At 56.3% G+C, this 23,915-nt stretch overlaps 1 protein-coding gene across 1 annotated transcript in view; it reads right to left on the reverse strand.

Annotated features, from left to right (window-relative positions):
* Positions 1-612: 612 nt before the first annotated feature.
* PPL (periplakin) overlaps positions 613-23,915 on the reverse strand; it is a 28,210-nt gene continuing 4,907 nt past the window's right edge. The window contains exons 2-22 of the mRNA XM_050317602.1: positions 18,617-18,716; positions 17,814-17,968; positions 17,231-17,351; positions 16,607-16,732; positions 16,271-16,312; positions 15,980-16,141; positions 15,435-15,542; positions 14,877-14,972; positions 13,768-13,890; positions 12,817-12,963; positions 11,940-12,091; positions 11,364-11,461; positions 10,945-11,102; positions 9,939-10,117; positions 9,351-9,489; positions 7,840-8,033; positions 7,355-7,505; positions 6,974-7,057; positions 5,924-6,040; positions 5,199-5,291; positions 613-4,192 (exon numbers count right to left, since the gene is read on the reverse strand). Of these exons, the coding sequence (XP_050173559.1) occupies positions 1,508-4,192; positions 5,199-5,291; positions 5,924-6,040; positions 6,974-7,057; positions 7,355-7,505; positions 7,840-8,033; positions 9,351-9,489; positions 9,939-10,117; positions 10,945-11,102; positions 11,364-11,461; positions 11,940-12,091; positions 12,817-12,963; positions 13,768-13,890; positions 14,877-14,972; positions 15,435-15,542; positions 15,980-16,141; positions 16,271-16,312; positions 16,607-16,732; positions 17,231-17,351; positions 17,814-17,968; positions 18,617-18,716 (5,230 nt within the window). The 3' untranslated portion in view covers positions 613-1,507. The remainder of the gene's footprint in view (positions 4,193-5,198; positions 5,292-5,923; positions 6,041-6,973; positions 7,058-7,354; positions 7,506-7,839; positions 8,034-9,350; positions 9,490-9,938; positions 10,118-10,944; positions 11,103-11,363; positions 11,462-11,939; positions 12,092-12,816; positions 12,964-13,767; positions 13,891-14,876; positions 14,973-15,434; positions 15,543-15,979; positions 16,142-16,270; positions 16,313-16,606; positions 16,733-17,230; positions 17,352-17,813; positions 17,969-18,616; positions 18,717-23,915) is intronic.

A 23,915-nucleotide genomic window follows, 5' to 3' on the forward strand; every position in this document is an offset into this window, starting at 1 on the left:
GCTTGGCTCATTATTTGTCTGTTGAGTGAGTAATGAATTACTGACTGTTTGAACTAAGCTCTCCTGTGTGGTGAGTGAGTTGCAGCTCTGGAGTAGCTGTCGTGGGCGTGGAAATGCATCTGATTCCATGTGCTCCTGTTGGTGCCTGAAGTGGATGTCTGCTGGAAAGGACGTGTGGAGGTCAGACCCTGGAGCAGTGATGTGATCCTGCCTGATCCTTTCATTCACAAAGGTAAAATTGTGGTGTCCACAGCCAGGAGTGAATGGTTACAATATTGACATCAGAGTTTACTGGGGTTGGGGTATTAGCTGAAATTTGGGAAGAAGGAAGCGAATGTGCTCTAAATGTGGAAGGCCCTGATCCCATCCCAGGGTAGTCTGGTGTTTTCCTGCAGCTGCAGAGCCATTCATTAGTGCACTTCACTCCCATCTAATGCTGCTAATTAGTCCCGGCTTTAATGCTGCTCCAGCAATTTCCACCTTGGAAAAGAGTCAACAGCTAAATTTAATAATCTCAGTGTTTTAATTCTGACTCTCAAATGGCAACTTCTTGTAAAGCCAAAGATCAAGAGGCTGCCGGAATTAATAAAGACCAACCACCCTCTGATTGGAACCACTGCGTTTTTATTTTGTACTATAAATAGAATTCCCCTCTATTTCCCATTCCCTTACACAGGTAAATAAAACATGTAGCTGCATGTAACTCCATCCAGGAAAACACCAGCCCAAACAGCTTGTACCCACGAGGTAGGGGAGCTGTGTGTGGAAGGCACTCTGTGGTGGGTTCCATTGCATGCTGAGCACTGCCCTTTGTGTTGGCTCACTCTGCCGTCTCTTCACATCCTTTCCTTGACCTCTGATACGTGAATGGTCCTCCTGGATCGATGGCTGGAGCCATCCAAGCACATCTTCACTCTTCTCCAGCAGCACAAGCATGCAGGTGAGCAAGGGATGGTGCAGGGCATCCACGTGGTGATTCTGGACTGAGATGTGCAGCACACCTTGCTTTTTACCGAGCTGGTTTTCTCAGAGGACGAGCCCATCATTGATCAGTTGTCCACGGTGGAACTGTCTGGCTTATCAACATGCAGCTGATGTAACCAGCTCCTGCTGGTCACCTTGGAGTCGCCTGGACCTTCAGTCTCTCTCCTGACAGCCGGACGCAGTTTCAGGCGCGACTACGTGAGGATATGTTGAGGAAACTGCAGGTTCTACTGAGTTCTGGACTTCAGGCGCTTCACTGTCCTAAGGCTTTCTGTCTTGTTTTCTGTTGGGCAGGGCTGAAGAGGGGGAGAAGGTTTTGCTGTAGTCCCGACAGGTGTGTTTTCCACTACCGGTGGTGCTTTTCTGCGGTGTTTGACAGCAAGCAGTGTGGCTTCGCAGCATGGCTGGGGCAGAGGCGTTTTGGAAGCATTTTGGAAGAGGCGAAGGAGGGCGAGGATTTGCAGTGATCTGGTTGTCTAACAAGTTGCTGCAGCTCTGACTTGGCTGCTCTTAAGTAAAGTTTCTAAAGTGGAGGGAGCGCTGTGTAGTTACTTCCGGACACCAGGACTGCCAGCTCCTGGATGGACATCTCCTTGTTGAGGTAACTGTCGTACTGGGCCATGGTGAGCCTCCCGCTCTTCAGGGCGTCCTCAATTGAGAACTCCCTCCCAGACTTCCTGTCCAGGATCACGGAGGATTCCCCGTTGGGACCCTTTATTGAGATCTCCTCCCAGTCACATTCCTGACTCTTCAGTTTGACAAACAGGCTCCATTCAATGAGGCCGAACACGTGGGCTTCCTCTGGAGACATCTCTTTGCCCGTGTCAGGGTCGATGACCACGATGGAACGCCTCAGGTGGTTCTCCCTTTGCTCCCTCTTGATAGCCACCGTCTTGAGGCGATTCTGGAGTTGCTCGATCTCTGCATCTTTTTCTCTGGACAGCTGTTTCAGATCCTCTAACTCTCTTTCCAAAGCCTGGAACCTGGAGTCCAGGTTTATCCCACTGTCCACGTGGGTCATGTTTCTTAAATCCTGAGCTTCTGTAGCTGTGAGTTCAATCTCTGACTGCAGTCTCCTTGTTTCCATCAGCAGGTTCTGCTTCTCGAGGTGTAATCTGTGGTTTTCCTCCCTTAATAAGTCTAGTTCCTTTGATGACTTGGAGTTGTTGAATTCTACCTCGGACAGCCTGGTTTCCAGGCGGTTGATATCTGCATCCAGCTCCCTCTTGCGCCTACTTTCTTCCTCCAGATTGTTCTTCAGCTTTTGAATCTCGTACTCCGTGTCTCCTTTGTCCACTTGGACACTCTCTGAAAAGACCACTTTCTCTTTGACCTCCATCTTTTCCAAAGAAAGGAGCTTCTTTCGCAGGGCTTCTAGCTCTGTTTGCAAGACTTGTCTGCGGTGCTTCTCTTCTTCTAACTCCAGCTTGAGGAGGGAGTGCTCCTTCTCCTGCTGGGGATCTTGCTGAAGGATCACCTTCTGTTTCACCGTCACTCGTTCCGTTGTCTCCCTCTCCTGTTCCTCCAGCTCGTTCAAGCGGATCCTCAGCCTCTGCACCTCCAGCTCGGCCTCCCTGCGGGCCTGTCTCTCCTTCTCCAGCTCCTCGAGCTGCCGCTCCAGCTCGGAGCGTCTCCTCTGCAGCTTGCGCAGCTCCTCGCGCAGGCCGTCGATCTGCTTCAGCTCGCTCTCGATGCTCTGGGAGAACGAGTTGACTTCGGCTTTCAAGGCGGGATCTTGCTCGTACTTCACGACTTCCTGCTGGACCACTTTCTCCTTCACCTGGGAAAGTTCTTCCTCTTTCTGTCTCACTTTTTCTTCTTGGAGAAGCCGCTCCCTCTCCAGGTCGATATGTTTCATCTGTTCATCTGCCAGTTGCGCTCTCAGCGACTCGACCTCCTCCCTGGTCTTGGGGTCTTCTCGAAACTGCAGAATTTCTTGAACAACTTCCTTCATTTGCACTTGAGGTTTGGTATCTTTCAAAGCTTGTATCTCTTGTTTCAGCTGGTAGATCTCCAGGTCAGCTCTTTCGATAGCTCCGGTTCTCTCTATGATTTCCTCACGGAGCCGCTGGAGCTCCTTTTCGGTTTCTGGATCATTTTTGTACTTAATGACCTCCTTAATGACTTCTTTGACTTCCACCAGTGGCCCTCTGTTCTTCAGAGCAGCCAGCTCATTCTGGCAGGTCTTCAGCTGTTCGTCGCCACCGCGGTATCTCCTCTCCTGCTCCACCAGCTCCAAGCGAAGGTTGGCAACTTCATTTTCAGCCTTGGGATCTGGGCGCACAATCTCACGCACTTTCTCCTGAACAACCACCTTGGAGTTCTCTTCCTCCAGCAGCTGGATCTTCCTGAGCAGCTCAGCCTTTTCCCGCTCGTTGGAACGGCCCTTGGACTTCTCATCCTCGTACTGGCGCCGGAGCTCGTTCACCTCCCTCTCAATGACCAAGTCCTTCTCTACCTTCAGCACCTCCTTGACGGTGATTTTGCCCTCGGCGATGGCCCGTTCCTTCTCAAGGCGCTTGAGCTTGTCCTGCAGGAAGCTGAGCTCTTCCTCGTGCTTCTGCCGAAGGGCACTCTCCCTCTCCTTGTTCTCTTGCAACATCCGGAATTCCATCTCCAGCTGGGGGTCGTTCTGCAGCTTCAGCACCTCCTTCTCCGTCACCTTCTCCTGCTGTTTGCTCTTCTCGCTGGACAGCACAGCAATTTGTTGGCGTAAGAGGATGACTTCGTTCTCCCTCGTCCCTTCCTGCCTCCTGAGCTCTTCCAACTCTTCTTTGAGCTTCAGTATTTCATCAGCTTGAGCCTTATCTTGTTCAATCCTCAGCACCTCTTTCACTATGTACTCCTGCCCTCCCTCCCTCTTCTCGTGCTCCAGAACACGCAGCCGGATTTTAAGAGCCTCCAGCTCGTCCTGAAGCACCTGGTTCTTGCGCTGCTCCTCTGCCAGGTTTTGCTGCAGCCTGTGGAAGCTCTCCTCCAGCTGAGGGTCGGGCACCTTCTTCACCAGCTCTTTCTTAACCACAGTTTCTTGAGGCTTCTGGTTCTGCAGGTGGACGATGTTGTTCTGAATGGCTTGGATCTCTGCTTCGAGCTGTTGCCGACGCTGGGTCTCGTCCTCGAGCTCTTTCTTCAACTTCCAGACTTCTTCCACGGGCCTCACGGATGATTTGGTCTGGGCAAAGTCTTGTGTCGCCTGAACCTCTGGTTGCTGTTGGTGGAAAAAGAATGTGTAGTTAAAACCCCCCAATCAATCATACTTTTGGTGCTTCCCATACAATCACAGAACCATTTAGGTTGGAAAAGTCCTCCAAGAATGCCAAGTCCAACCTGTGCCCCGACCCCCACCTTGTCACCCAGCCCAGAGCACTGAGTGCCACGTCCAGTCATTCCTTGGAAACCTCCAGGGATGGGGACTCCACCACCTTCCTGGGCAGCCCCTTCCCATGTCTGACCACCCCTTCAGTGAAGAAATTTTCCCAATATCCATCTAAACCTTTCCTGGCACAGCTTGAGACTGTTTCCTCTCCTCCTGTCCCTGTTCCCTGGGAGCAGAGCCCGACCCCTCCCCGGCTCCCCCCTCCTGTCAGGGATTGCAGAGCCAGAAGGTCCCCCCTGAGCCTCCTTTTCTCCAGGCTGAGCCCCCCCAGCTCCCTCAGCTGCTCCTGCTGCTCCAGCCCCTTCCCAGCTCCATTCCCTTCTCTGCACATGCTCCAGCCCCTCAGTGTCTCTCGTCTGAGGGGCCCAGAGCTGGACACAGCACCTGAGGTGCCCCAGCAGTGCCAGCACAGGGGACAATCACTGCCCTGGTCCTGCTGCCACAGATATCGGTGCCTCCTGTGACATAGCACCAGGAGGGTGTTGAGCTATGGCAAACTCTCAGCAGGGAGTATTTGCAAACAGACTTCTCTGCAGGTTCTCAACCTGAGAAATGCTTTCTGCAACACCTGCTGCTGTCAGAACAAAGCTTTTGCCCACAAGGGACACTAATTCTGGCATGGAACGGCAAAAAGTGTTAAAAATGATGTGGAGCTTCTGAGGGTGAGTGGGAAATGGGATTGGGGGACACAGAGGGATGGTCTGTCTGATGTGTCTGCTGATTAATGACAAAACAGCAGCTAGGCTTGCTCCCAGCTCAGCCTGTGACAGCAGAGCCCCCTGTGTGTGTTACTCCCAGCACTGCCCTTCATGTCCCGCTGCTCCAGCTGAGCCCTTACCTGGCGCAGGAGGCTCTGAGCAAACTCCAGGTTCTGCAGCCTCTGCTTGTTCACAGCGCTTACTTCGGTGTATTTGGCTGCCAGAACAGCTTCCTACGGAACAAAAACACGTTGGGAAGAGGATGAACACAATAGAAATAACAGGCCCTAAAGAGGTGACCTGGGTGCTCCTCTAAAAACCAGTGGTGAAGCTGCCAAGCCTGGGGGCAGATAGAGCGATTCTCCTGCACGGTCATGGTCGGACTGTGAGTTTCTCAGCCAAGATAAGCAAAAAGAGGTGCAGCTGAGGAAGAATCAGGTGGTCCCTTCTGGCTGCCTCCACAGGCAGGAGGAGTTTCAGGCAGGTAGCAAACCTATCCTGCATAAATAATTAGCTTGGGGCCTGATCTCACTCCAAGTATTTCTATTGCTGGTGGTGAAATCTCACTTTCTGTTTGAAAGTCTGGAGAGGGGGAAAAACTTTCAGGTTTTTGGCTTTTCTCCCCCTTTCTCCCTTCCCCCCTTTCAAGAAGTGTTAAATCCAGCATTTCACCTCTCTAATTCTGGCCAGACCAGCCCCAAAATTTGATGGGCTAAGAACAAGGAAGAATCCCTTCCTCCTGATTCCCTGCCCTTCCTTGCAGTCCCTCTCTGGGACCAAAGGTCCCCCTGACAGTCAATATAAGTATTTGCAACCCCCCCCAGGTCCCATGAGCTGCTCTAGCCCTCTGTTGGCTGCCCCTTACCTCCTCTTTCACTTTGGCAGCTGGACTCTGCAGCCTGGGTTTCTTGCTCGTGTACCCGTTCCGGTTGTTCTCCAGGTCCAGGATGGACCGCAGCTTCTCAGCTTCCAGCTCATAGTCCTGTGGGAAGACATTCCCGGGAAGAGTGTGAGATTACTGGGTCCCCTTCATGCACAGGCTCCTCCTAACCCCTGGCTTTAACAGCTTCTTCCCTTGACCCATTTTTTGGGGAGCTGCTGAGGTCGGTGGGACCCAGAGCGGTTGGCAGGTTCTGAGCTGGGTCACTGCAACAGCCCAGCTGCAGGTGTGTCCTGACCTGTCCTGCTGGGTTTGGGGTGCAAACTCTCCTCTCACAGGCAGTAAAAGCCAGTTGCCAGGCTCATGGCCACGTGATGTCAATGTTGGGGTAGATACAACATGGTTTAAGCTCATCAGCTGATTGAGCAAAGGGCACTGGCTTTCTTTAGGTGGCTCCTTGTAGGATGGAGTTGGTTCTGCCCCTCTGTGACATTCTGGTGAGAGCCCAGCTGGGGTATTGCATCCAGCTCTGGGGTCCTCAGCACAAGAAAGACTGGGACCTGTTAGAGCTGGTCCAGAGGGGGCCACAAAACCCCAACCTCTGCTCTGGAGCCAGGCTGGGAGAGCTGGGGGGGTTCACCTGGAGAAGAGAAGGCTCCAGGGAGACCTGAGAGCCCCTGCCAGGGCCTAAAGGGGCTCCAGGAGAGCTGGAGAGGGACTGGGGACAAGGCATGGAGGGACAGGACAAGGGGACTGGCTTCCCACTGCCAGAGGGCAGGGATAGATGGGATATTGGGAAGGAATTCGTCTGTGAGGATGGGCAGGCCCTGGCACAGGTTGCCCAGAGAAGCTGTGGCTGCCCCTGGATCCCTGGAAGTGTCCAAGGCCAGGTTGGATGGGGCTTGGAGCAACCTGGGCTAGTGGAAGGGGTCCCTGCCCGTGGCAGGAGGGTGGAATGAGGTGGTCTACAAGGTCCCTTCTAACCCAAACTGCTCTGTTTCTATGTTCTCCCACGGGCAGAACTGCAGTCCTTACCTTCACTGCCTGCTGGTACTGCTGAGCTGTGGCAGAGACCTTCTGCACCTCCTGTTCCTTGCTGGCAATGTCACTGAGGAGAGCCTGGCAGGAACAGGGACACACAAAGTGGACACAAATGCATCGTTCAGCCTTTTTGAGGGTTGTCACTCAAATCACAACACTGAGAATCACAACCTCCTCAAGCTACTCTGCTCTGTGTTAAACAAGGCACAGGAGGACAGTGGGAGCTTAGAGCTTTATAAAAATATACAAATCATTATAAAAATAAAGCTAATATTTATATTTCCCTATTCTATGTTCAGGAGTTATCTAAGCTCTGTTGCTTTAACATTGCTCCCTCTCCTCTCCCCGTGGAGCCCAGGGTGCTCTCGGCATTACCGCTTGGTTCTTCAGCTTCATCTCCACTTGCTGGATGTTGTCTGTCTCCTGGGGCTCGTAGTTGGGGATGCTGGACAGGAACTGGTTCACCTTGTCGTAGTTGGTGCGGTAGTTGGAATAGGCACTCTTTGCTTTCTGCAGGGTCTGTGTTCTGTGGGGGGAGAACAGCCCAGCTTCGGTCCCGCCACAACTCCTGTGCCTTCTGCCAACACCTCCTAACCCATCCCCGCTTCCCCTGCTCCCTCGAGACGTGGATTTGAGCCAGTTATTCTCTTGGCAAAGCCCCCATCTCTGCTGCAAGAGCACTTAATCCTAGAGCTTTCCCAGAGCCACCCAGCCAGTGCACGGGTGCAACCACTCCCTCCTCAGACCTCCCTGGAAGCCCTTCTGCAACTCCTCCTTCCCAGGATGCTGTGGTGGCTCTCCCAGGTTCAGTGTGGTTCCAGCACGCTATCCCGGCTCTCCAGGCCGGCCCTGGATCTCACCTGTGGTCGATCTGCTTGCTGAGGTTGTTGAAGCGCTGGTTGAGTTTGTAGAGCTCGGCCTCCTGCCGCTCGATGTCCGGGCAGTGCTCCTGGAACTTGCTGGCCAGGGTGTTGGAGCACGTCTTGGTCCTCTGCAGGTTCTGCTCGGCTTCGTTGAGCAGGAACTTTTTGGACTGGAGCTCGGTGCCCATGGCCTGTGGAAAAAGCAGGAGAGGGGGATTCTCTTGGGTTGCACAAATGCCAGGCTTTTGTCACTGTTCCACCTCCACTGGAATGTCCTCTGCAGAGGATGAGGAATGACTGAGCTGTGGTGCTGCTCCCAGGTGTGGAGAAAAGCAAGCTGAAGGCTTGCATGGTAACCAGAATTATCTTGTAAACCTGAGGGGAGAGGCTGCCTCCTGCTCTCTTCTCTGCCTGCTAACCTTCAAAATCAGCCATACTATGTGCAAAATACCTGCTGCTCCTCAAGCAAGGACTAAACACTGCTCCTGCCAGTGCAGCAACTCCAGCAGGAGCTCTGGCAGCTTTAGCACACTAGTCTGATGTCACAGAATTCACAGAAAAGCTGCAGGAGCAGAGAAAATTCTGGTCTAGCCAATTCTTGGCCTTTCTATAGCAGAAGTAAATTCCAGTTTGGGTTGGTAGCTTTTCCTAGCAATAAGTGTTCTCAAAGCCTTGCCACGTCCATCTCTTTCCAGCCACTGCATTGCTTTTCCCAGACCATTTTATCCTTCACTTCTCAAAGAATCACAGAAGGTTTTAGGTTGGAAGGGACCTTAAAGCCCATCTCATTCCACCCCCTGCCATAGGCAGGGACACCTTCCACCAGCCCAGGTTGCTCCAAGCCCCGTCCAACCTGGCCTTGGACTCTTCCAGGGATCTGGGGCAGCCACAGCTTCTCTGGGCAACCTGTGCCAGGGCCTCCCCACCCTCACAGCCAAGAATGTCTTCCCAATATCTTATCTAAATCTCTCCTTCCTTAATTTAAAACCATTACCTGTTGTCCTATCGCTGTCTGCCTGTGTAAAAAGTCTCTCTTTTTAAATTCCACCTTTAGGCACTGGAAGGGGCTCTCAGGTCTCCCTGGAGCCATCTCTTGTCCAGGCTGAACATTCCCAGCTCTCCCAGCCTGGCTCCAGAGCAGAGGGGCTCCAGGCCTTGGAGCATCTCCATGGGCTCCTCTGGACCAGCTCAAACAAATCCCAGCCTTTCTTTGCTGAGGACCCCAGAGCTGGACACAGCACTGTGGGTGGGCTCTCATGAGGGCAGAGTAGAGAGAGACTCTCCATTAGTCCTTTTGTCAAGTCACAAGAATTCAACTGGCATTTGATTTGATTTGGGGATGGGAAGGGTTTGCATTTGAAGCAGTTGGGACCCCTGGAGTCAAGGTGAGCACTGGGGGAGGCCACACTTTTACCAACTGATTCAAGCATGCAATCTGAGCAGCAATTTCCCCAGATTTTGGGAATTGGTTCTGTATGTGGAGCGTGTCCACAGAGCAGAACACTCACCAGCAGCTCCTCTTTCTTCCGGTCCACCACCCGCAGGTCCTCCGGGACCGTGTCGTCCGTGACCAGTTTGTTCTCGTAGGTGGACAGCAGGTCTCGGCCTTGCTGGAGGCTCCTCTCGAGGTTTGTGGCCACCTCAACTCTGTGCAGACATGAGAGGAAGGTGTTTTAGCACATCTGCACCTGTCTCATAGAATCATGGAATGTCCTGAGCTGGAAGGGACTGACAAGGACCATCCAGTCCAACTCCTGGCCCTGCACAGACACCCCAACAATCCCACCCTGTCCCTCAGAGCGTTGTCCAAACCCTCCTGGAGCTCTGGCAGCCTTGGGGCTGTGCCCCTGCCCTGGGGAGCCTGTTCAGTGCCAACCACCCTCTGGGGGAAGAACCTTTCCTGAGATCTGAACAACCTGACCCTGCCCTGACACAGCTCCAGCCGTTCCCTGGGGGCTGTCACTTGGGTCCCAAGAGTGAAGAGCTCAGAGCTGCCCCTCTGCTTCCCCTCATGAGGATGCTGAAGATCCCAGTGAGGTCTCCTGCAGGATCCTACATTACCCCTGGCTCAAGCCATGATTTAAGCCACGACTCACTTCTCCTGGGCAGCGCTGAGCAGCTGCACCACGCGGTCGTACTTCTTGTTGGTGTTCTCCACCTTGTTCCTGACCAGGGTAGCGCTGCCAGTGTTGGGCACGGACTCGATGAAGGCCTCACACTCCTGGATCTTCCTGGTTTTCTCGGGTTCAATGCGCCGGACCTCATTGGTGATGTTCTGCAGGAGGAACAAAGCCTTTAGAGCAGCTGAACTAGGACCTGATGGCTACAAAGGAGCTGGCCCTTGGCTGTCCAGGGTGAAGAGGAAGGTCAGGGCTGAGGGCTTGTGTTAGATGGAAGGTGCCTTTCCAGCCCTGCAAGGCACAGAAGGATATTTTTTTGTTGACTTTCTGGTGACTTGTTTCTCCTGGGGCAAGGAAACTGCCTTAGCAAGGTAACTCCTGGCTGGGGGAGTGGTTCCCAACAGCTCCAGCTCTGCCAGAGATGAGCTGGATCCACCTGGACTGCAGGTCTCTGATGGATGAATCCTTGCCTGGACAGTGAAGTGCTGCAGGCAGTTGGAGCAATTTGCTTTCACTTGCGGTGGCACTTGGATTTTGCCACAGCCCTTGGCAGGTGATGTAACCAGCACCTGAACTTCCTCCTAAACCAAGGGAGGTTTGTGGCACAGAGCCTGGCTTAATTAGGGGTCTGGAGGAGAGGAAAGAGGCTGGATGCTATGGCACCAGAGCCTAGAGGAGCAGGTCCACAAGGAGAAACAGTGCCCTGGACCAGAGGTGTTTTCCAGCTCCTCTCTGAGCTGGTGGTGGTGGTGGCAAAGCCTGAGGGCTCCCTTCTTCCTCACAGCCATCACCTTTGTCCCATTCAACTGAGCTGGACCAGGAGCAGGGCCGAGATTTTTGGCTTCTGAGGCTCCTCAAAGGGCTGCTCCCCATCTCCACTGGAGGAAGCAGCCAGCTGTGAGCATCACTCCATCCCTACTCTGGAGACCCTTTGGAGCACAGTCCCTCTATGGCACCATCCCTCTGCCTCCTCATCCCGTACCTTCAGGTCCTTGGAGCGCTCGGTGCTGTCCTGCACCGCCCGGCTCTGCTCCAGCGGCGGGCGGAGGTTTGCTGTTATCGCTTTCTCCTGCTTGTCCAGGTCACTGTTGACTTTCTCCAGCCCTGCCAGGAGCTGGCGGCCCCGAACCGAAGCAGCATCTGGATCACGAGGGGAGACCAGGTTAGAGCTGGCTGGAAGCTGCTTCTGGGCTCAGTCCCACCGGTGAGTGCCAAACCCACGTCTGACTGCACTCCCTGAGCCAGGGCTGCTGTGCCCACAACCTCCCACCCTGTCCCTGCACCCATCCCAGCACTCTTGTTCCCAAGGACAGTAAGGAGATGGGAACATGGACCTAAGATGTTCCACCAGCCTTCCTGTGCCCAGAAGGAACAAGCCCCAAGCTGCCCCCTGATCCACACCTCCGATGCTGTCGGCCTTCAGCCCCTCGTAGCGCTGCTGGAGGATGTTCTTGCAGTTGTTTGTCTTCTCCTTCACGGCCACGTAGTGCTTGGCAATTCTGCAAAACATGGCAGGGGGAGGTCAGACAGGTCCTCAGCCCCTTCATCACCCACCACCCATCCCAGTGCTGCTCCAGGAAGGAGCAAGTGCAGAAGGGGCACCTTCACCCCATGCTGGGAAAGTGTAGAGTGGTGTCTTCATCAGAGCAGGGGAGAGGCAGCAAAGGCAGGTACCTGCCTGCTGAGGGAGGGGTGGGCAGCTCTCCCTGCCATAATGGCCCCCCAGGGCAGGGGGACCTGGGTGGCTTTGAGCTGATCCTGCTTTGCTAGGTGGGATCTTGTGAACAAGCAGGAAGGGGCAGGAATCCCTCCTGGAAGAAGCCCGAGGCTTTGAGACGGCACAGCCTCGCTGTGGGAATTGGGGCAGAGCCCCTGGGGGTGCCAGACGGGGGGTGCAGCACTCGTGGCATGGCCTGGGGCCGGTGAAGGCAAGGGCAAAGGCTGGGGGGTCCAGCACACAGGCCGGGGGGCACGTACTGGTCTGCCAGTGCTATGGCCTCGGGGTCGGGCGGGGGGATCATGAAGCAGACCCCCGGGGCGCTGATCCTGTCTCCCGCGCTGTCGGCCACCTCCCAAACGTCTCCGCTGTTGCTGTGCAGGGTGTACTGGGCTCCTCGGCTGATCTGGCCCTGGGGGACACGAACCGGTCACAGCGGGAAGTGCCAGCCCCGCTCTGCCCCGCGCCGGCAGCGCTGCCGGGGGGCAGGACCGCCGCAAACCCCAGGCCCTTCTCCCGGCTTCTCCCAGAGTCTGCCGCTTGCCAGAAGCTCATGTGCCTTCTCCTCCCTCCCCGGAGCCTCCAGGCACGAGGCCACGGCTCTTGCAACAGCCACGGCGAGCAAATTCCCACTCGGGCAGAGATGAGGAGGCGTTTCCAAGGCAGCGCTCCGGCTTTCCCTTTCCGCGAGGCCGGGAGCTGAGTCAGCTGGAGCTGCTGGCTCCTGTCCCAGCCCCTGCCACTCCCGTGGTGTCTGCTGGCTCCACTGTCCCATCCCTTTGGCCAGCTACTCCGTGATGGTGGGTTGGGGGGATGTGGACTGGGAATGGCTGCCGGTGGTGGGTGTTTCTTTGATCAGAAACAGGCCAGGACATCTGCACTGCCCCGGCACGGGGAGCGTGGGAATGTGACAGAGCTGGGCTGTTGCAACCTCCTCGGGGTGTGCGATAGGCACAGCGGTTTCGTTTCCTCCCGACCCCTGCTCCTCAGCTGCGAAACCTGCTCTCCCACCGGGGTGAGCACGACCCTTGCCTTTGCTCCCACTGTGGGAGACATCCCTGCTTCCTTCCCGGTGCCTCTTCCATCCCCAGTGCCCCCGGGGGTCCCCAGCAGCCGGGAGGGTGAGGGTGGAGTTACCTGCTCGCCCTCGTACTCGCACAGAGCCTCCACCGGGACGGGCTGGAGCGGCGCCTCACGGCGGTACCGCAGGGGCAGGACCTGCTGGCTGCGCTCCTGCAGGGACTGCACCACGGCCTCGTACTTCTCCAGGGCCTTCTCCTGGTCCTGGCACAGGGCAACGACCAAAACCAGTAAGGAAACATGGGAATGAACGCCTGGGCTCTCCCAGCCAGGGAGGAGCTCTGACCAATCCACTCAGGACAGAGACGGCAGCTTCAGGTGCTGCCCCGAGTGCTCCTGCACTCTCCTGCAGCCAGGCTGAGCATTGGGACTTGTGCCCATGAGTTGCCACGCCTGGGCACTACCCAGCAGGCAGTGTCAGGGTTCCCTGGTGCATGGCCCATGCTGGTGGATAGCCCCATTCCTAGCCCTGATCACAGCCCTGGGTCAAGGCTCTCCAGCGCTTGCTCTATTCCTAGCTGTGGATGTATCCCAAAATGTTGAGTGGGATGGAGCACGCAGGAGGAGAGGGACAGCTCTCAGGGAAGAGCTATCAGCTGTGCCAGGACACGTGCATCAGCTGGGCCTGCTGCAGCATGCTTAGGCTTGGGCTCTGCACAGCCCTTCCCAAGTGGGTGGATCTCCAGCCCGGCTCCCGGCAGCACAGCAAGTTCCACAACCTCCTCTGGCAGCAGGTCTAATTATGCTCCTGCCCTTAACGAGCAGTAACTCCATGAAAGAACAAATAAAAACCAGCCCAGTGAGCAATTACGTTGCCAGGGGAGAGGCAATCTCTAGCCAGAGGGGAAGGAAGAGCCGGGGGAAGGCCGGGAAGAGGGAGCAGCAGCAGGTCCATGGAGAAAGCTGGGCCAGGTGCCCACACGGGCAGGGATGTCCCTCCCCCGGTGCCATGGGGACACTGGCTCCTGCTCCTGCCTCCCCTGCAGTCCTGCCTGCACCAACACTCACATCCAGCTCCCGGAGGAGGGACTCCAGCTGGTATCTGTCCTTGAACTCCGGGCTGAATTTTTGGTCCAAGTCTGTGTCCACCTTCTTCAAGAGCTCCTGGGCATCCTTACTGTCCTTATGAAACTGCACAAAGGGAAAGTGTCTTGTGAGGGAGGGTCCTGCTGGAAGGTGGAGCAGACCCACCCCAGCACCACGGTCCTCACACAGCCACCAGGAGCTCTGCTGGGCATCTGGACACCCAGAATACCTCCAGAAAGGCAAGGAATCACTATTTCCCGTGCTCAGGGCATCAGAGTGAGGGAAAAGACAACAAGGAGCATTTTATTCCAGGGTCCTCTCCGGCAGAGCTGTGAAGTCCCACCTTTCCCTGGCCTCAGTTTGTCTCACTGGGACAGCATCACAACGGTGTGCGGTGTCTCCACTGCCAGCGCAGGAGAAGGCAGAGCCAAGCCCTTCCACACACAAACCACCCCCTGGGGCAGTTATCCTGGCAGATACCCACAAAAGGCGCTGCCTGGGCTGGGCACCAGGGTTCAGCTTTGGCAAGAGACTCCTCACGTCGTGAACACGCCCAGGCTGTGGGAGAGGAATCCAGCCCGACCTGCTCCCCTGCCGAGCCTCCCTGGCTGTCAGATGCCATTTATCCAGCAGACATCTGTCTGCCCAGCTCAGCCGGGGCGCTCAGCCCTTGTGCCGGGCTCGCCGGGGGCAGCTCTGCCTCTGGCAGGTGTCATTTCCTCTCATGGGCCTGTTCTGCTTCCGAGTGGAGCACGCAAGGTCTCCCCTTGCCTAGTTTTGGGGGTGAGGTACCTCAGCTGTGCTGCAGAGACAGATGCCAACACCAGACTGTGGCTGGTGAACCTCAGTGTTGGAGTGGAAACTTTCTTGGCTGAGAAATCACTGACCTGTGGTGCCTGAGCGATTATGACTTGTGTTCTATCAGCTCAAGGTGCTCTCCTGTCCTTAAAAGCCCTGTTTGTGGAGGACTCTGGCTCTTCTACCGTGTTTCCAGAACAGCAGGAGTTTTTGTTTCCTGTGATCTCCTGCAACCCAGCACTTGCTCTCCAGGCTCCAACAACTCGCTGTGCCCCCCTCCCAGCAGCTGGTACCTTGTGGAAGTCCTCCATGAACTTCAGGTGGCTCTCCTCGCAGATCAGCAGGTTGAGGTACTCCTTCCAGTCGGCGTGCACGGCCTCGATGTGAGCCTGCAACACAGGGTGGGAGGGGATGTCAGGGGACCCCCGTGGCAGGGGAGAGCCTCAGCTGCCCACCTGAAAGTACCAGTTGCTATCCTGAGTGAACAACCCCTTGGCTGCCTCTGGAGCCACTCAGATGCTCTCAGGTCAAAGCTGGGATGCTCCAATGGGAATGTGGAGCAGGGGGAAGGAGGCAAATCCTTGTGTCCATCTTCCCATCAAGTAAAGAATAATTTATCTTTTGTGGGTGGGCACAGGGTAATTGCCACGGGAATGAGGAAGATGGGAAGAGCTCCTTAGCTTTATCTTTGCTCCTCCAGTGCTGTTGACACACTTGCAGGTGAAGGAGGCTTTTTCCCACTTGGCATCTCAGGAACTAAAGTCACGAGTGGCGTTGGCAGCAAGTCCCTCTCTGGAGAAGGGCTGGGTGAGTCTGGCTGGGTGGGAGCTGGGCCCCCTCCTGGTGCTCACCTCGATGGCATTCTTGCCGGGGTGATTCTGGGCGAGCAGCTGATCTCCATCCGCGTGCAGCTTGTTGATGGCCTCCTCCTTCTCCTCCAGCTTCCGGTGGATGAAGTTCTGGGTGGGGAGAAGTGAAATATTGATCCCCAAAGATGCAAAGAGGGGACCGTGGCTGTGACTCTGAAAGGGCTCAGGCAGCTCCACAAAGCAAAGTGTGATGTTCCCCCACTGCAGCTTTCGCTTTTCCCTGCCTTGCAGATGTTGCTAAAGATGTGACTGTTGCCAAGCCAGAGCTGAGATAAGGCAGAGGAGGATGAGGAAGCTGCTGTGCTTCCTCATCATGCTATCTTTGGCAGAGGTGAGGATTAACCTTACCATCCACATACTATCAGCTGGACACCTCAAAGCGCTTCACAATGCACTGGGGGAAACCGAGGCGGGGGGAAGGGACAATTCCTGCCCCCATCCAAGCCTGCCCTGTCCCCTGGCACCGTGCCCTCTTCCCTTGCTCACAGCCCCCAGCCGGTCCCCGTGCAGCCAGAGAGCTCACGGACCTCGTACTGGCGGCGCCGGCTGGGATAGTCCAGGTTGTGGTCACTCCAGTCGTAGTGGGTCCTGTCCTTGGCCTGCTGATCCAGCCAGTAGAGCTTGTTGGTGCAGCGCTGCATGTAATCCTGCAGCGAGGTCAGATCCTGCTGCCGCTGCTGGGAGCCAGCCTGGGACAGGGCAGAGGGGAGAGCTCAGCACAAAGCTCCTCTCCGAGGGTCCCCCAGGGCTGCCTGGACACCCCCAGCAAGGGACCCCTGCAAGATGGGATCTGCCCCCAGGACCTCAGAGTCTCTTACCAGCAACTTCTGGTATTTGGCTTGGAAATCATTCATGTATTCCTGGTAACAGAGGAGAAGCAAGGCAAGGTTTAGGAGTTAGGCAAGGGGTTAGGAGCAGTCTCTGGAGAGAGGTGGTCTGGCAGGGGCTCGAGGGTGGAGGGGAATGTGGCTTTGTGATGGAGCAGGACATGAGTTTATGGGGTTTGTCCCACTGTAAAGCTCGAGCCAGTGTCTGATGCTGGGCTGGGAGGTTGGATCTGGACCTGCTCAGATGGTGGGATGCACCCCCTTCATCCACGGCTCAGGAAAGGGACGGCCCCGTGGGGGAGCAGGGAGAGGGGCAGGAGAGCTGACCTTGCTGCCGTCCTTGGCCATGTGTGGCCCGATGGCCATGACCTCATTGTGGAAGATGTTGTGCTCCTCGACTTGGCTGTTGACCAGCGGCAGGTCGGTCCCAAAGCCTTTGCTGCTTAACAGGACCTGTGGCACAGAGGAGTTGGGGTCAGCCACGGGGATGGGGTGAGGGGGCCAAGGCCTGGAAACTCCTCTTGGAGGTGGCCATGGAGCTGGGCTTGGATGGGCTCCAGGGTGGGTGCCCAGGAGCACAGGGGTGAAATCAGCTGTGCTGGAGAGCAGCCATGGCAAAGCCAGTCTGGGAGTTTAACCCTGTTCTGGCTGCAAGAATGTGGGGAGTGGGATAAAATGAAAAATAAGGGCTGAGGGGTAGAGCCCAAAGCAGGTGGTGACTGGGGACACTGAGGCAAGGCCACCTCGAGCACTGATTCCTGGTGCCACAGCACCTGGCCTTGTCCCATCACCTCTGCCCCTCCCCTGCTTCCTTCCCATGCTGTTTGCTGCTCCCAGTATAAAAGCTGCCCAGAAGTTTTCCAAGAGCCCATTTCTCCATGGGGAGCTGTGCCAGGTCCTGCCCAGCTGGTGCCACTGGCCATGCAGTGGCACTGGTGGTCCCTCTGGTACCTGTTTCTCCTCGATCACTGTTGACCAGTTGACCTGGGGCTCAATGTGCTGCAGGGGGAAGTTGTAGATTTGGTCATGTTTCACACGCAGGTTTACCACTCGTTCCTTCAGCTGCCGGATGCTGTGGGAAGGGAAAGATGAGGGTGGGATGCAGGATGTGGGCATGGGCTGCTATTAGTGTTGGTGTATCCTCTCCCAGGCCTCCGTGGAGGGGAGGCTCTCCTTAGGGAACCCCAGAGAGCCCAGGCTGGCTGGCAGCAGCCACGCTGTGCAATGGCTGGGGAGGAGAGGGCAGAGATTCCTGTGCTCCCATCCTCTCCTCACATGGTGTGGGCTCAGGGCAGGCTGGGCCTGGGGGACAGTGTGGGGCACAGTGCACAGGTATCACCCCACCATCAGCAGGGGCAGCCTCCTCACTTTACACGTGCCCAAGGATGGCTGTGGGATACGCACTTCAGCGGGAACTGGGATGCAGAGGAGCCCGTAGTGACCCCACCGCTGCTGGCAGGGGCAGAGCAGAGCCCCTGGAGAAGTGTGTGCTCCCCTGAAGGGCTCTGGGCACAGGTGTCCCTGCTGTACTCACTCCTCAGTGATCATGTCCCCCTGGGGATGTTTCATGTGGCGGGCGACGGCCGCGTCCCCGTCCAGCACGTAGAGCAGCTTGTCGGACTCGGAGAGCCTCTGCGCCGTCAGCTCCTTGTACTGCGCCAGCTGCCCCGCCTTGATCTTGTGCAGGTCCTGGGGAGGGCACAGGAAGGGTCACCAGGGGCAAACAAGCGGTATCCAAGAGGTCATCCCACCCTGCTGTCCCTGGGCAGTGGAGATGGGCAGGGCCTCTGCTGCCTCCCATCCTCCCGTGACGTGTTTTGCTTTCCCCTCATCTATCGCAGACATCATGGAACGGTTTGGCTTGGAAGGGACATTAAAGACCATCCAGTTCTACTCCCTGCCACAGGCACACCTCCCACTAGACCAGGTTGCTCCAAGCCCCATCCAACGTGGGCTCCTGAGGAAGGGCTGGGGGCTGCATCACACCTTTGGGAAAAGGAGGATGGTTCAGGCCCCTCCGCCTCCATCCTGCCTGCTGGCATGCACAGCCAGGGTTGCACATCCCCACTCTGCCCAGTGCTACCCAGCCCCAGGGAGGAGGGAATTTTGGGGCCCAGTTGCCTGTGACACCCTTCCACTCTCCTTCCATGAGCCCCACGCACCCCTCGGTTCCAGAGCATCACACCCCGGGTACCCGCGGCAGGGATGGGGAGCCACCCACACGTGCCACGGGAGAGGAGATGAGAGCCCAGGACATGGGAGGGGCTGGGGCAGGAGGGGGAGGGCAGTGGGGGCTGCTCAGAGGAGGCCCCGTGTGCGGGACCGTGGCTGGCTCACATTTTGCATTCGGGAGTCGGTCTCCACGATGTTTTTCTCCACCTGGTCAGCATTTTTCTGCAGGCGCTCTATGAGCTCGGTCAGCTCTTTGCTGGAGATGCTGGGGAGAAAAAGGGGGTTCTGTCACCCCACACAGCCGGCCCCAGCCCTGAGCTGCTCCCGGGGGTGCCCGCAGGGTGCTGTGACCCCAGGGGTGGCCGGGGGCCAGCCCAGCCTGCCCAGCCAGGCCGTGCAGCTGTGAGTGACTCACTGCTGCCTCTCCAGCACTTCCCAAAATACTCGGCTGCTGTGCCGGGAGGGGGGGGCGGGTGGGGGATGTGGTGACTCCCACAGGTGGGAATGGGAGCGATGCTGTAGGTGAGCCTGAGCCTCCCTGGGCTTCGGGGCTAGAAAGAGAAGAGCTGTTTGCAGGGGTCAGGGAGAGAATCATGGAATATCCTCAGCTGGAAGGGACCCACGGGATCATCCAGCCCATCTCCTGGCCCTGCACAGGACAGCCCAACAGTCCCACCACGTGAGAAGGAGATGATGGGGCCTGAGCAGTAGGGAGGCAGACAGGTGAGGTGGCTCTTTTGGGGCTGATGCCCGTCCCCTGGGCACCCCTGCCCATAGCCCTGCTGTGCCACTCCCTGCCATGGCCAAGGCTTCCTCCTCTGCAAGGAGTTACTCACAATTCAAACCAAATAAAGAGAAGGGATCCCACACCCTGCACCTCTTTCAGTGCTTTCTCCCTTGCTGGGCACTGTTTTTTCTCCCAGAGTGACCCTGGGCTGAGCCTCTCTGTTCACAGCCGGGCTGGCAGAGAGCAGGGCCAGCCCAAATATTCCCCTCTGAGAGCAGGGAGGGCTGAGCTGGAGCAGAGGCAGAACAACCCGTGACGCAGCTTTTGCATTGCTGGGGTTATTTTAAACATTTCAGCTCCTTGCTGTTGCTTTGGCTGCAAGGAGAGGCTGCAGCACAGCAGGGCCAGCTCCAGGGACCCTGTGCCAGGCACTGCCCACAGACCAGGCAGAGAGCAGGGGGTGCTCCCCAAATCCCTGCAGCTGGAGGGGGCACAGAGCTGAGGCTGGTGGCAAGGCTGGCACCTGTGTCCCAGCTGTGCTGCTTTGCCATGTGGGCTCAAGCCAAGGCTTGGCTCAGTCCAATCCCAACCACCTATAGAGTGGAGATAATGAGCATTAATGACCTCGTTATGTGGTGGCAGAATTAATTTTATACGGGGCTGGGAAGTGTTAACTGCTGTTATGGGAGCCGAGGGCAGTGGGGCAGGCTGGGCAGAGCAGGGCTGGCTGATGGAGCACCAGCACCCCAGCACAGCTGGCTGGTGGCAGGGAAGGCTCCTGCATCCCCAGGTACAGTCATGGAATCACTTTGGTTGCCCTAGAAAATTATCAAGTCCAGCCATTCCCCCCAGCACTGCCAAGGCCACCACTGACCCATGTCCCCAAGTGCCACTTCCACGTGGCTTTTGAGCCCCTCCAGGGATGGGGACTCCACCACTGCCCTGGGCAGCTATGTCGGGGCTGGACAGCCCTTTCCATGAAGGAATTTCTCCAATATCCAACCTAAACCTCCCCTGGCACAACTTGAGGCCGTTCCCTCTCCTTCTGTCCCTGTTCCCTGGGAGCAGAGCCCGACCCCCCCAGCTCCCCGCTCCTGTCAGGGAGTTGCAGAGCCAGAAGGTCCCCCCTGAGCCTCCTTTTCTCCAGGCTGAGCCCCCCCAGCTCCCTCAGCTGCTCCTGCTGCTCCAGCCCCTTCCCAGCTCCGTTCCCTTCCCAGCACACGCTCCAGCCCCTCAGTGTCTGTGCTGGATTGCAGATGCACCTCCCAAGGGGCTCTGGTGCCGAGCTCCAGGACACGTTCCCACCTGCCCCATGTTCTGGTGCTTCAGTTCAGCAGAACAAACCAAAACCCAGCTCTGGGCTTGTTTCTCCCCACCTCAAACCCTGCCCAGGCTGCAGGAGCCTCGTAGCATCTGACAGCTCCAGGAAAGTTCACGTTTCCCTGGGAAGTTCTGGCATGGGCAGGGTTTACACTGATTTTTTCTTTTTATAGAAGCTGCATCATCAGGATGGTACTCGGAGGTTTGTGCCTGTCACTGTGGCTGCTGCCTGCCTGGCACCTCCTGAGGAGCCCAGGGAGTGCCTTGCATCAGCACTGAATCCTGTGGGCATTCCTGAGCAAAGGAGCCAAGGAAGGGGTCGTTGGAAGTTGTGGTTGCAACGATTCCAAGGGGTGATTCTCATTCTCTGGTCAGCAATCCCAGCTGGAGGGTTGCGGGGCTGCACCAGGATGTGAGCAGCTGGATCCTGCTGCAGTGGCAGAAACAGCTCCTCAAAACCCATTTTGGGGTTTCTTCCAACCCTCATCATCCCACGTAAACCAGGGAAAACGTCAGATGAAATCAGTGGAGAGAAAGTGGTTTGAAGTGGGTGACTGAAACGTGCTGCACGTGTTTGGGTGTCTCCAGGTGATGGTTGCTCAGACCTGGCACCTCCTGCATCCCAGGAGAGCTTGAAGCCTGAAGCCACCAAGGAGCCTTCCTCATCTCCCACTGATGAACTGGAGGCCACCTGAGCTTTGAGGGTGGGAGAGGTTTGTTATCCAGGTGGGAGCTTGGGATGCTTCACTGCAAGAGCCAGGAGCTGGACTGGCGCTGGGAGAGGCTCATTGTCCAGGTGGGAGCTTGGGATACTTTGCTGTGATTGCTGGGAGCTGGACCAGCCCTGAGTGGGGCTGGGGAAGAGCTGGAAGCACCTGCCAGCTCCTCTCCACATTCCCTACCTTGGTCTCCTTGTTTCTGGCAAGCTCAAGGATGGATCTATCAGTTTATCTACAGTATGGATGGAAAAACCATCCCAAAAATCAGAAGAGGGCTGGGGCTTTTCTAGTTCTGGCTTTGACTGAAGCTTCTAAATTGTAGGGAGGAAATAACACTAAGCCAGGGACTTTTCAGGATCCGTGGCAATGCTGTGGTTCAGCCCCAGCTTCCCAAGCTGCTGCTGCTGATCTGGTCTGGCAGAGCTGAGCCTGGAGCCTTGGCCTGGCCTTTGTGCTTGCTTTCCATCAGCAAAACTGATCTCAGGTGCCAGGAACCAGCAAGTGCAGCACCCAGACCCCAATCCTCTCCCTCAGGTCTGGCTTTGCCAGGCCGGTCTGGGGTGGGGATGATGTGTCCAGGCAGGGATGTCCCCCCATCCCATCCCCTTGTCCCTGCTCTTTCCCTGGGTCTGAGCCATGAGCTCTCCTCACCCCTGTTACTCAGCCCTGGGGCTGCCTGTGCCCTGCCAGCCCTGCCACCCTCCCCGTGCCAGGGCAGAGCCACGCTCCAGCCCCGTGGCCCCGGGGTGGGTGACAGGGTGACATCCCTTCTCCATCACCACAGGGAGTGGGAGCTGGTGTTGGGCTGGGGGAACAGAGAGGGCAGAGGGTGGCATTTGCTGTGATGGGGGGGATGGTGTGCCTGGTAACCCAGAAACTGCTGCTCTCCTGGGCAGTACCCAGGTGACCGGGGAGAAGAGAAGGCAGAGCTCGCTTGGAGCAAGCAAGGACATGCCGGGATGTGGGCTCGGCCCTCCTGACGCACAACAGAGGAGCTGTTTGCTCCCTCCACCTGAGCTTTATGTGAGAGTCACCAGCTGAGCTTGTGGGACAGGGAACTCTCATGAAACCTCCCCTGGGAGCTGGATCTCAAACTGCAGCACTGGGGAGCTGCTCCTCTGCCCCCAGCCTGTGCTGAGCCCTGAGCAGGGAGGTCGGTGTGAGCTCCCACTCATCCCACTGCTGCTGGAAATGCAGGAACAACAAGAGTGCAGGAACAAATACAGAAATAGGAGAGAATGGGAACCTCTCTTGTAAAATCTCTCTTATTTCTGTATTTATTTCTCCACGTTTTTCACTTCTGTGCCACTTCATCACCCAGCTTAGACATTGCTGATGTGAGAACATCAGCCCTGTTAGTAACCTGCCTGTCCCCTCCACAGCTGGGTCTGTGGTGACAAATCACAAGGGTGAGTGTGGTCCCTGCATCCATCTGGATGCCAAGCAGGGAAAGATGAAGCCTGGCTGAAATCTCCATGCCAGGGGAAGGAAGGGGTTGCCTTGCCTGTGCCCTTCCTCTGCTGTGAGGGGGGAAGATGCTGGAGTGCCAGGACGAGGGGGAATGGCTTCCCAGTGCCAGAGGGTTAGATGGGATACTGGGAAGGAATTTTTGGCTGTGAGGGTGGTGAGCCCCTGGCACAGGTTGTCCAGAGAAGCTGTGGCTGCCCCATCCCTGGGAGTGCTCAAGGTTGGATGGGGCTTGGAGCAAACTAGGCTAGTGGAAAGGGGGTGGAATGAGATGATCTTTAAGGTCCCTTCCAAACCAAACCATTCCAGAATTCCATGCAGGAGAAGCACAAGGTGATGGGCAAATCAGTCAGGAAGCCTCAGCCATCCTGGGACAGGTGGGTAGATGGGATTTGCAGGACATGGCCCTTTTGGGAAGCCGCTGGGAAGAGCAGGGGATGCATCCAGGCTTTGGAGCAGAGCTGCTGGCAAGGTTAAGGCAAAGGGAAGCCAAAAAACAGGCAGGAGGGGCTGGTCAGAGCATGGAGCAGAGCTGGGGAGGGAAAAGGGCAGGATTTGGCCCCAGCCCAGCTGGGAAGGGCAGCGCAAGGGGGACTGAGCAGAGCCAGGATCAAAGGTGCCCAGGGCATGGCCCCTGCGAGGCTGAAGCAGAGGGAAGGGAAATGCAAAGCTGCTCTGCTGAAATAGATAAGGCTTTGTTTGAGAGATGAAAACAGTGAAAGAAAAAAAAAAAAAAGGCCTGGAAAAACTGGCTTTGCCATTTCTGGAAAACTTTAAAGGGAAAAAATGATCTCTCTCATGGAAAGCTGGGCTCGGCAGAAGAGTTTCTTGTCAATGCTGCCTTGAGCAACTGGTGCATTGCCTGACTGGGGTGAAGGATCCCAGGTCATTCCTGTGAGGAATGGGAGGGGTTTTTTGGATTTCTCCCAGCTGGGGGGGCGGGAAGAGGCAGCTGCTGCATGATAGACACCATTCCATCCATGTACCACAGTTCTGACCTCAGGTGATGCTCCATTTTAGAGAGGTTTGGGTATTTCTGAGGGTTTAGGGGGTTTTCTTAGAGTTAAGTGCTTTTTTTTTTTTTTCTTGGGTTTTCTTATTTTTTTGGTGTTTTTCTTAGTGTTTTAGCTGTGATTTGTTGGGTTTGTTTTTGATTAAGAGAATTTCTCAACAGACAAATATGATGATTATTATTGTGATATGGAAACTTTGCTGCCAAAATCTATTCCTG

The sequence above is a fragment of the Myiozetetes cayanensis genome, unplaced genomic scaffold, assembly GCF_022539395.1.
Source record: "Myiozetetes cayanensis isolate MyiCay16 unplaced genomic scaffold, myiCay2020 scf20-37, whole genome shotgun sequence".
Classification (NCBI taxonomy): domain Eukaryota; kingdom Metazoa; phylum Chordata; class Aves; order Passeriformes; family Tyrannidae; genus Myiozetetes; species Myiozetetes cayanensis.